We start from the raw sequence: 12,949 nt of genomic DNA, 5'->3' as shown, positions 1-12,949 counted from the left end.
TAATGTACTCAATGAGTCACCCACCCTTCATCTTCTAGGATTAATTCTTACTTCCAATCTTTCTTAGAAAACATATATCAAATCCATTGCAAAATTTGCATCTGCAACAGTTACATCTCTTTATCGAGCTCGACACTTTCTTATTCTGGATTCTTTTCTTTATCTCTATAAATCTCAAATCCGTCCTTGTATGGAATACTGTTGCCATATCTGGGGAAGATCTTCTAATGATGTCCTTTCTCTTTTAGAAAAGGTGCAAAAACGCATTGTAAACATAGTTGGACCTGCTCTTGCAGCCAACCTCCTACCATTATCACATCATTGTAATATTGCTTCTTATTCTCTTTTCTAAAAATTTCTTCATGGGCACTGCTCTAAAGAGCTAGTGTCTACTAAAATTCATTCTCGTGTTACTCCTCATTCAGTTAAGTCTCATCCTATTTCTGTGACTGTTCCTAAGTGCTCCTAACACTCTTATTTGTCTAGTTTTTTCCCTCGAACATCAAGGAAAAAAATCAATTTGTCATCAATTCGCTTCCTTTATCCTGCTTTCAAGATTTATATAATTTGCAATTTTTTAAGTCATCTGTCAGTCGTTATTTTGCTCTACAATCTTCATCTTTTCTCTTCCAGTAACTTTCAATAGTGATTGCTTGCAACCTTGTTGAAAGCGAAGATGTTTAAAAAAAAAATTCTATAAGAATTCTAGTTTCAACTAATTATTTAACATCCTTTTTAGTTATGACATCTAAATTTCATTTAAATGTCAGAGCTAAAACTATATTTTTTAAAATTTTTTTTCTATTTTTCTAAAAACTCTGCGACTTTTTTAAAAATAAAACTTGTATCGTGTGGCAAACTAGTTTCTTCTGGTCTATTTAAAGGAAAACTTTTTCATCTATTTATAAAACCTTACAACTAATCTTTTCCAGCATTAGAGTTTTTTTTCCATGATTATTGAACAAGTTTTCTATAATGTTCAGTAAAATCATATGCTAATATTTTTTAATTGTGTGCGAGTAAGTCCATATTCTATCCTGGAAGCCTTTACTACATAATCTTTTGACAATTTTTCTTTATATATATTTCTATATATTTGTAGTTTGCTATGTACTTTATTTAACCCAAATGTTCTAAATAGCAATCTATCTTATTGATATTGAACAACCACTAGACACACCTTTCTTTTAGGACAGTTGATCTAGGAAAATAAAAAGGGGTTGCTATGTTGACATTACCTCCTCATTTCAACAATAAGCTTAATTCTTTAGACAGAACTGCCTATTGACCATTTAAATAATGCGTTTGATGATTCTCCAATTAAAATATTTGTGGAGTTACTAGAGTTGTATGCAGTAAGTAATGCAGAAATTGCAACTCAGACTGTCAAACTGTCCTAATCAGCAAGGTTTTTTAGATTCTTATTTATCTTACAATTTACTAACAATTGAAGCAGAAGTATTCTTGGCTAGTTAGGTAGCATTGCTTGAATCATCATTTTGAACATTAAGTAAAGTAGTTAAAGCATTGATACCCTTTATGCTTTGTACAGTACTCAGTTTTTAAAAAACCATAAATAACTTTCTGTTGCAGCACCTAAAGTTTGTCTTCATTGGGCAAGTTCTCATTTCGAATTATAAAGGTTTTTTTTACCTAAATTTAAATAGTTACATTTGCATTTCACAAATGCTTTAACTGATCCAACATGGGACTCAAAGCTTTGCACAGAAACTTCCAAGCATATTATTTTATAAAAACTTCAGAACCATTACAAATAAAAAATGTCACACTCGCATAAGTGGTCAAGCATATGTATCCGGTTCCTGTGGTCATTTTCCCAAACATAGAAGCGACTCTCATAGCTAAGCAACTCTGATTTCCATTCTTCATCAATGACCATACCTGTAAGCAGAATGTGAATAGGGCATTTCAATCATGAATATTATCTATAAAGATGTACGAAGCATGTTTTACTGTCAAGAACCATGTATAAAGAAAAAAAAATTACCTGCAACAAAATCATTTAGAAACTGCTATAGTGTTTTAAAATGCTCATATTACTTTGATGATATCTACTCAATACTTGTGTAATATTGAACATTATTTCTTGTTAATGTTATTACGTTTCTGCTTGTACACCAGAAATAACTTTCAAATTTTTTTCCCTAATATATGCATTTAAAAAAGATACAAGCAAATAAATATGGACGTAAATAGTAATATTATTCATCACCAGAGACCTCAAAATACAGCAAAAATACACCTACAGTGAAATTTTGAATGTCTAGTTTTAAAAGGCGAAGGAGCTATTTTGCATCCCTTTGAACACACACTTTGAACCTTTTGACACCGTTCCACTTGATTACCTATTCTACTTTAACTCCATATACATATATATATATATATATATATATATATATATATATATATATATATATATATATATATATATATATATATATATAATATATATATATATATATATATATATATATATATATATATATATATATATATATATACAGCGGTGGCCAAAAATTAAAGACCACTCATTTTTTAGTTGGTTTCTTAATCTTTAAATTAAAATTAAGAAGATTCTAATTGACATATTAAATTTTTTTTTTATATCTTGTTAATTAAAACATACGGATTAAAGTGGTATATTTTTTTTAATCTTATTCTAATTAAATAGCGTTTAACTTATTAAAAAACTGATAAGTACTTATAAATCTTCTTTAAATAAATTGGACAAAATTTAACGACCACTTTCAAATTTTTAATTTGCACTTATTAAAAATAATAATCCATTATTTTTTTTAACTGTCTTAACTGCTTATTACGTTGGCTATAAAATAAAATGTCAAAGCCTGAGTTTCGATATCAAATAAACATTTATTTTTTGAATTGCAATCAGGATATAAAAATATTGCAAAAATGCGTGCAAAGATTGAGGAAAAAGACAGATACGCAGCTCTTGTATTAAAATAAGAAGGCTATAGCATCAGAAAAATAGCAGAAAAGCGCGGAAGGTCTCACTCTTGCATTATTAACAAAATTCAACGATATAAAGAGACCCGGTCAATTAATGATTGTCATAGGACTGGATGCAATAAAATTTCAAATGACCATGATGTTTGCTCGTTAGTGAGATTAATGAAAGAAAACAGAAAAGCATCATCTACAGACTTGTCTACGAAATGGACACTGTCAAATAATCTGAAAGCAAGCCCTAGAACTGTGCGAAGGGTCCTCTACAATTTAAATTATTTATGGCGTGCTGCTGCAAAAAAACCACACTTAAATAAAAAAATTTGCCGGGAAAGAGTGGTGCAAACTACATAAAAATTGGCCAACAGATCAGTGGAGCCGTGTGGTCTTTAGTGATGAAATGAACGTTGAGGTAGACAACATAAAAGGTTGCGTAATGTTGCGTAGACTTCCAAGCGAACGGTTCAATGAATCATGCATTTTGAAACGAACAAAACAAGGCAGTGGTTCAATAGGCATTTGGGCCTGTATGAGTGCCTGTGGAGTTGGCGTTTTTCATTTATTCGATGGTAGACTCAACAAAGAAAGGTACATCGAAATTTTGGAAAACTCACTTATTCCTAGCATTGATTTATGGCAGTTGCAAGATGGATTTATTTTCCAGCAAGATAATGCACCGTGTCATAAAGCGCATGTTGTTAGCGATTGGTTCAATTCTAATAAAATTCAAGTGCTTCCATGGCCTGTCAATAGTCCAGACTTGAATCCAATAGAGAATTTATAGTCGTGGCATGATCACAAGCTTGGTAAAGAACAACTTTAAATTTGGAATATTTGAAATCTTCCATTTCTCATCATTTGAAAAATGTGCCTGATGAAGTAATCAAAACTTTAATGAACTCAATGCCAGAACGAGTACAAGAGTGCTTGAAAACAAATGGAGGAACAACACGTTTCTAAATTATTTTTTTATTGCTTATTAAAATATTTTTGAAACTGGTCCTAAAATTTTGTCCAATTTTTTTTCCCATTTATATTTTTTACTAGTCGGTTTTTTAATTTTTTAACATTTTGTAAAAAAATTATAAATTCTTTTATAATAAATATAAAATACAATAACAATTCTTTCCAAAAATGTTTTTCTTTTTTTGAGACCCTTTTCCAAAATAAAATTATACTAAGGATAAAAATAAATTATGAAAAAAAATATATGTATATATATATATATATATATATATATATATATATATATATATATGTATATATGTATATATATATATATATATATATATATATATATATATATATATATATATATATATATATATATATATATATATATATATATATATGTATATATATTGTTATTTTGATAATGTAATAATAGTCAACTCTTTTTTCGATATATATATTAAATTTGTTTTTTTTTTACATTTTTTTATAAACAGCATCTTCTAGTTTCCGACTTGAAGCATCTATAAGTGGTGAAATAAAGCTAGGTGAAGAAAGTGATGTTTTACTTAAAGAGATATCTCTTGTGTTGCAATTTGGATCCAGTGGAAATAAAATATCTGTTAGTTGTAAATTTCATACAAAAAATCCAAAACTTGAAATTACAGGTAACTTAACCACACACACACAAATATATATATATATATATATATATATATATATATATATATATATATATATATATATATATATATATATATATATATATATATATATGTATATATATATATATATATATATTTATATATATATATATATATATATATATATATATATATATATATATATATATATATATATATATATATATATATATATATATATATATATATATATATATAGTGAAAACTAATTAATTATTAATACATATTTCAATTGCATAACTGAAAGTTTCACCCAATAGCGATCATCAGATGTAACAACAACAAAAAAGTAATGACAAAAATAATATACAAAAAATGCTATGGAGTGTCCGCTTTGATGAAATTTATTTTCATGGTGGCATTTTGACGCAAGCTCGATTTGTTTGTTAAGCAAATTTAATCATGATGTAATAATGTGGTATTTTTCTGTCAAACATAAATTGCAAAATTTTCCACCAGGTTTGAATGGCTCTGGTTGATCAAGAATATTCCATTTTAATATAGGTTCATTAGCTTTATTTTTGCATTCCCACACAAAATTTGATAGTTCAGTGGAGTTGGCCTTACTTTCATAAACAAAAGAGTTTTTATGTTTATACCACCGGTCTTTGAAGGTTTTCTCATTAAGCCCAATGTAATAATATCCTTCTTCTTCTTGGTGAGTTTTTACGTTACAAATATAAATTAGTTTTTTTGTAAGGCATTTTCCATTGAGTGGGCATAAGGTGGTTTGTCGACAATTGCATAATTGATTGGCATTTTCATGAGAGTTAAATAATATCTTTTTATTATGAGAAGTAATAATACGCTTGATGTTTGGAAGGCAGCTATAACTAACCTTTTAGTTGTTTTGATAAAAAAGTTTGTGAAATTTATGAAACATTAGGGAAACATTTACTAATTGTACTTAAAAATGTTTTGGCTACGTTTGTTCTGGCGTTGAGCGAATAAGGTGGGTTAAACCAGATGTTTCTTTTCCGAGATTTTGTATTATATTTCTGGATATTTGAAATGAAATTAATCTTATCTTTGAATCCACAAGAATTGAGAGCGTTATAAAATTATAAAATGGTGGGGCTCTATCAAAAGCTTCTTTGCTTGAATATATATTACTAATGCAATTATTGATCATTTTTGGTATTGATTTAGTAATGCTTGGTGGATGATTGGAATTAATATTAATATTTAAAGGATTATCTCCTGGCTTTCTATAAAGTTTAAAAGAGTTCTCAGAAAGGTTAAATGTGATATCTAGAAAATTTACGGTTTTTAAGTTTGGACTGATAGTGATGTTAAGATTAAAATTGTCTTTAAAAATTTGTATTAGATTTATTTTTATTTTTTCCAATTGAGGACCACTGATATTATAGAAGCAGCAAAGACCATGATCTCTATGTAGAGCAGTAGTATTAAGATCATATTCTTTAGCAATAGTGTATAAGATAAAGAGGCCGACTAATTCGCATAATTCGGCTCCGTCAAAACTACCCATAGTGCCATCGAAATTAGGGTCCGCTGACTTTTTAACCCACATATTTCCTGAAAATAGTAAAGATTTTCTAGTATGGTAAATAATTTCAAGGATTTATGAGGGATTTTGGTGAACTGTTTTGCTTGGTTTACAGAATCTTGAAGAAGTTGTTTCGAAATTGAAGAGTAAAACTCGTCAATAGCATACTGAATGAAAGTACATTTATTTTTTTTTGGGTATGGATTTTAACCATTTTATGACGTCATTTGTGCTGTGCCATTGGTGTACGTGGATAGCATTCCTAACTTTACTATTGATATCATCAAATATAATTTTACTTACTTTTCCGAGTTCAGGTTTAGTTGGATTTATTAATCGGCACTGTGCATTGCTGGGGAAGTTATCCTTATGATCTTTTAAGGTAATGAATGCTGTATTCATGGCTAGACGTTCTAGCCTATCATTTATAAGTCTTTTGTTATGGTTTTAGCATCTGTGTTAATGATGTTATACTGTGTGATATCAGAATTTTTTTACAAAAAAAAATATATATATTTTAATTACATAACTAAAAGTTTCATGCAATAGCGATCATCGCATGTAACAACAATAAAAAAGTAACAACAAAAATGCTATGGAATGTCCGCTTTGATGACATTACAGTTCTTTATTAGAAATTTATTTTCATGGCAGCATTTTGACATAATGATAAAAGTTTTATAAATTCAAATAGTTGTTTGAATAAAGCTTTTTCAGCTTAGTTTTTCTTTTAAAAAAAGAGAAAAGACAGTAGACATTTATAAAAAGATAAAGCAAATAAGCAAATAAAAATGTAGGTATAAATCTTCTATGTAATAAAAATATCAAGTCAATCTAAAAAGGTAACATTAAGACTGTAAATGTTTAACAATTTGCTTTTAAGCTTTTTATTTTCCTTTTTTTTTAAAGCTACTATTGCTTTATATGCTGCTCATCTTTTGAACCACCATTTTTTGAACCACCATTTTTAAACCACTATCTTTGAACCATCATTTTTTTCCATTGAACCACTTTTAACCTTTTTTGATCTTGATGTGTTTCACCCTATTTTTATACCTAGGACCATATTAGAAAGTTAATTTTATGACTTCAACTGTTGCTTAAATAAATTTAAAAATTTCTTATCTTTCCTAAACTCATATATGATTTTACTTCTATTTTTTTTTAATTTAAATTAAAAATTTTTTTTATGTGTTTAGGTGTTATTGAGCTTGACCTATGTGGAAAGTTAAAAATTGTTGGAACTATGGCAGGTATGATAGAGAAACCATTTAATATTGAGTGGCTTGCTTTTGGAAATCTTAGTTTAAGTATTGGACTTGATCTGAAGACAGCTCTTCCATCTATTGGTATGCATAAGATTTTTATTGGAGGATTGTATCTACAAATTTAATTGTTTAATTTTTTTTTATTATTATTATTCTATTGTCATTTAGTTCTGAAATTTGAATTATATAGTTTCTAAGAAAATTTAAAAAATTATTGAACAGGTAACCAGAAAAAAGTGTATATTATTAATAATAATATCAGTAATAATAATAATAATAATAATAATAATAATAATAATAATAATAATAATAATAATAATAACAATAATAATAACAATAATAACAATAATAATAATAACAATAATAATATTAATGATAGATATTATTATCATGATTGTTATTATTTATAATATTATTATTTTTGCTGGTTTATTTACTTCTAGAAACAATAAATAAATGAAATAAACAAACAAGCTGTGATACACATAGTGTTTAAAGTCTAACAAAAGTAAATGTCAGACTGTAACAGCTTCTCACAGTTTTGTATATAATTGTCATAGAGGGTTTCGTATATGTTTAAGCTTTTCACATTTACAATTTCTTGTGGTAAACAATTCCATTTGTCAACTATTCTATTCATAAAAAAATTATGTTGATTGTTTGTTTTCTTGCTTTGTTGTATACATATTCTTTTATTGTTACCTCTTCTAATAGAATTTTCTATAAATAAATGAGGATTGTATCAAATAATTACATCTTAGTTATTCATAAACCTGGATAGTTGTTCTTTTCTATATCACCCCTCGATCTTCTTTTTTTCGAAGATTCGTGTAATAAAATAATTTCTTAAACTATTTTTTTTTCCTTCTCAATAATATCAAATATCTATGAAAACATCTTCATCATTTTATCTAACCTTACTACCAGTTAGCCTCAGATACATTAAACTGGGCTTTAGAGCTGAACCTCATTAAGTGATAACAAGAAGAGTCTATTTTTGTATGGTAAACCTTTTAAACTGGTTAGGAGTTGCTTTTTGTTGGACCTGTTTAATCATATAGATATGTTTTTGTAAATGTGCAATCCATAATGGTGCTTCATATTTAAAATCAGGACTAAGTAATGATGTAAATAGTTATTTTACATTTCTTTTAACTGAATTATTTAAAAAAGTGTTTTATTAGGCCTAAATTTTGATAAGCTTTTTTGACTGTATAGTTAATGTGGTAGGTCATTTGATACATATTTACCATTACATTGATACCAAGATCTTTTTCTAAAGTTGTTTTTGTTAGTTTAGTTGCATATGTTTAGACTTATTAAGTATCAATTACTTTTATTTAGGCCTATTTTTTCCAATATGCATAACCTTGCTCTTGAACCATTTGGTTCAGGTCTTGTAAATCTTCTGTACTGCTGTTATGATCTAGTAAAGATATTAATTTTGTACCATCTACATATAGTTTGCATTTGCTTTTTATGTTCAATATTTTTGTCAAATGCTTTACTGACAATATCTAATGTTTCTTGTAAATTTGTATTACAATTTGTTTGTTCACAAAACCATGTTTGGTGCACTGAAGTTAAATTATTTATGAGTATATATGTTAAGATGTTTTATTATTTCATCTCTGATAATACTTTCCATGACTTTGCACACAATTGATGTTATAGAAATAGGACTTAGCTAATTTAAGTCTGTCACCTTTCTTATGCAATAGTATTATATTTGCATGTAACCACAAGTTTAGTAGAGTTACACTTTTGAATGATTGATTAAATATTAACTTGATTGATTAAATATTAACTTAGTGGTTTACAACTTTGTGAGCATTTATTATTCTTGGATGTAATTTATTGGCACCTGTTGATTTATTTGTGTTTAATTTTTTTTAGTTTTGTTTCAATTATTAATTTCTCAAAGTTATGAAAATGGACAACTTAGAAAGGTTTTTTTTTTCCAAATAATGGAATATTTCTGCTATTTTCGGTTAGGAATACTGAAAAATGTTGCATATTCTTTTACCGTTGTAAGTTATGTTTATGCTACATAATTACTTCTTTATTCCCTTTTTTAATATCTTAAGATTTTTGTAATTTTTAACATCTATATTTTTAAATATGCAGTTTTGATTTTATACCATGAGTTTTTTTTAACTTTTCATTTTAGGTCTTTAGTCAATCATAATGATTTTTCTAATATTTTTTGGTTGTTTTGTTGAGTTTGAGGGATAAAATTCTGCAATCTTTTTTATAGATTGTTAATCATCTTGAATAGCTTTCACCAGCTCTTTTTTCCAATTATAATTATCATATTATATAAATTATCATAAAATATATGTTCAACAAAGGTAAATATAAAGAATTACTTAATTCTTTATATTTACCTGTGTTGAACAATATTGTGTTTGATAGTCTTTATTATTGGTAACTTTATCCATTACACTATATTTAAAATTCAATATATGATGGTCATGTTCTAAATTATGGTATTATTGGGGTGGTGTGTTTTGTAACATTCAAATTCTGTTACAAGATTAAGTTAATATTAAGTCTAGTTATTTGTTGTTTCACCAACATTTGCATTTGCATTTTAAGTACATAGTTTTTGTTTAAATAATCTATAACAACTGAGCAAACTCATTTTATTGTGTTATCTTTATTTCATTTTATCATTTATGAAAGTTAAAATGCATACTTTAATGATTTAACCATATTTTCACAATAAAACAAACTACTATCTGCAGTACAGTAAATACACCCACATAATATGCTTTCAATATCAAATTTTATTACACATCATTTCGATTCAACATCATCATTTGCATTTAAATTTTCATTAATAACTTCATAAGACTTTAATTTCTTGGTAACATATAAACACTACCGCCCTTACTTTGTTACAACCTTTTTTATAAAATGAATAACTTTTGTTAGTCAATGAGGCATCTGTCCACCATGTCTCACATACCATTATATATATATTATTTTGTTTTTTTATTTTTAGTTTTTATAATTAAGTTAATTTTTTTTAATTTTTTTTTTCAACACTTTTTTTTTTTTAGATTTTTCTTTAGTATTTTTTAGTTTTTTAGTTTTTTTTTTCAACATTTTTAATTATTTTTTTTTTTCCAATAGTCATTAGTTTTTTGGGTTATATATTTTAAAAACTTCTTATGTGCTGATACCATAATAAAAGTGCTTATTCAAGTTATCTACTTTTGTTAAATCTTGATTTTGTACATTTTTTTAAATAATAAGTTCCTTTTTTAATTTACTTTCAACTTTATTTTGACCTGATGCAATAAAAACATTTTTAAAAGTATGATTGTTACTCAATCAGTTTCTTGCTGTACGTAAAACTTGTATTTGTACATCCTAATTTTTAAACTGGACTAAGACAGGGTAATAAGACAGGGCTAGATTCACTTGTGTTTTTATTTCCTTGGTTTGATCTGTAGTTTTTTTCAATAATACAGTTGTTAACATTTAGTTCATTCATAATCTTGTCAACTTGCTTCTTATCGTAATTTTGGATTGTTCAATAGTATTCTATTTAGAGGCAAGAAAATGGAAGATAACAATTTTATCTCTTTTTTCTTTATCTTTATTAATCACAACAATGGTATTAACTAGTTCTAATTCTTTGCTTGATTTACTTTTATCGTTTTTTAACAATAGCTTAATGGAGTTTTTTATATACTATTTTTATAACACACAGCGTGGAAAATAAGAAATTGAATTTGACCAGCTAACATGAAAAAACAAAGTACAGTTGGAAAAGGAAATGTTACATTTTCAAATCATACAAATTGAATCATAATAAAACTAGAACTTTGATCTTTAAAGTTGAGAACATTTAAGAAGAAAAATAATTATACATTTTATAAATCTGCTTATTAAAATCAAAACCGATAATGCTAATTAGTAAAAACAAACCTGCAATTAGTAAAGTTTAAGTTTATAAACCATACTTATTGCGATTTGTGCCAAAAACTTAAAACAAAATAAATAAAAAGATTTAAAGAAAAAAACCAAAACTAAGTAACTTAGTAAGTTGAGAGAAAAAATAATTCTTAGTTAAATACAGCAATAATTATATTATTATTAAAATAATAGATTGAATATAATATATATATTTTTTTAAAACAATAATAAAATTTCAATCATTTATGAAAAAAAGGATTTTTTTCCATTAAAATTATTAAAATGACCATTAAAATGAAAGTAATATAAGTAAGTTACGTCATTACAAATGAAAGTAGCTTATTGTAAACAATAAAACATTTTTTTCCAAATTACATCCTGATTGTTTGTCAAATCTCATTTTTCAAAACTCTGATTTTTTTTTAACCAGTCAACCATGATTGGGAAGAACTCATTTTTGGAAGTCAAAAGAGCACTTTTTGTCATTTCAGGTGGTTGTCGACTGTTGACCCGCTGTTTTCCACACTGTATATACATATGTTTGCATGTATGTATGTATGTATTTATGAAAACACATTAGTTACTGAGAAGATTTAAAACTTTCTTCAAAAATGCAAGTAAACTTCATACAAAAATGCAAGCAACCATTAGAGTGAAAACATTCCCCATAAACAATTTTCTCCAAACTTATACCATGTCAAAATTAAATACAATGACTGAGCTTTGTAGCATATCATTATGAAACCTTGAGGTTTGAGAATTTGAGATCCTGCTGGAGGGGTAAGAATAGAGATCAGTGTTATCAGATCACCGAAAAAATATCTTGTAAGAAGCTTTCAAAAAATGTAATTAATTATAAAGGAGACCCTAAAAGAAGTGCAACCTAATTGAATTACTTGTCATTAAAGTAAACACATTTACATGCCAATAGTTTAAACATTAAATGGACAAAAAAAAAAACAAATACTAAATTTTTTTGCATTTGTTTATCAACAATCAATTTGTTTCTACTAATCAAACCATATTTACCAAATTTAGTTTGTTTGGTCCAGTCCAATGAGGTATGTTTATTCTAAAATCAAAAAAAGGTAAGAAAATACTTGAGTGAAAAAAGCAAAAAAATTATCACAGAGACAGGTTTTTATTTGTATTAATGCTATTAAGGTTAGGTTTACTAAATTAGGACTTAGCTGATCATTTTGTAATATCCCCAGCATTGTATACAAATACAATGTGGATTCAAATGTTAAGTCATGTTTTAACACAAGCTGGTATGGCTTCTATGTGAATCTATTTGTAACAATCTTCCAGAAGTTTTTATCATAGCTAGTTATCAAAAATGTAGAGTAATTCTTGATTGTAGAAAAGTGTTGATAAAATGTTTTTAGTCTTCTATAAGCAATGAAGCAACTTGTCAGGCTATCATAATACATTAATGTTTTTAATACGTATTAGTCTAACTGGGTACATTTTGTTTCTTTCTTCATGTCACAAAGGAATGGAAAGTGACAAGTTCGTAACATCAAACATAGGTTTATATGATCTATTAGAGTAAGATAATAAAGTTATGGCTCACAGAGGTTTTCAAATTTAGGAGGATT

General features: G+C 26.6%; 1 protein-coding gene across 4 annotated transcripts in view; it reads left to right on the top strand.

Annotated features, from left to right (window-relative positions):
- LOC136092364 (uncharacterized) overlaps positions 1 to 12,949 on the top strand; it is a 244,938-nt gene that overhangs the window by 60,469 nt on the left and 171,520 nt on the right. For all 4 annotated transcript variants that reach the window (XM_065820432.1, XM_065820433.1, XM_065820430.1 and 1 more), the window contains exons 14-15: positions 4,437 to 4,607; positions 7,353 to 7,502. In XM_065820432.1, coding sequence (XP_065676504.1) covers positions 4,437 to 4,607; positions 7,353 to 7,502 — 321 coding nt within the window. The remainder of the gene's footprint in view (positions 1 to 4,436; positions 4,608 to 7,352; positions 7,503 to 12,949) is intronic.

Source organism: Hydra vulgaris, chromosome 15 (genome assembly GCF_038396675.1).
Source record: "Hydra vulgaris chromosome 15, alternate assembly HydraT2T_AEP".
NCBI classification, from domain to species: Eukaryota; Metazoa; Cnidaria; class Hydrozoa; order Anthoathecata; family Hydridae; genus Hydra; species Hydra vulgaris.
Note: the sequence above shows the minus strand (reverse complement) of the source record. Positions and strands in the feature narration are given on the sequence as shown.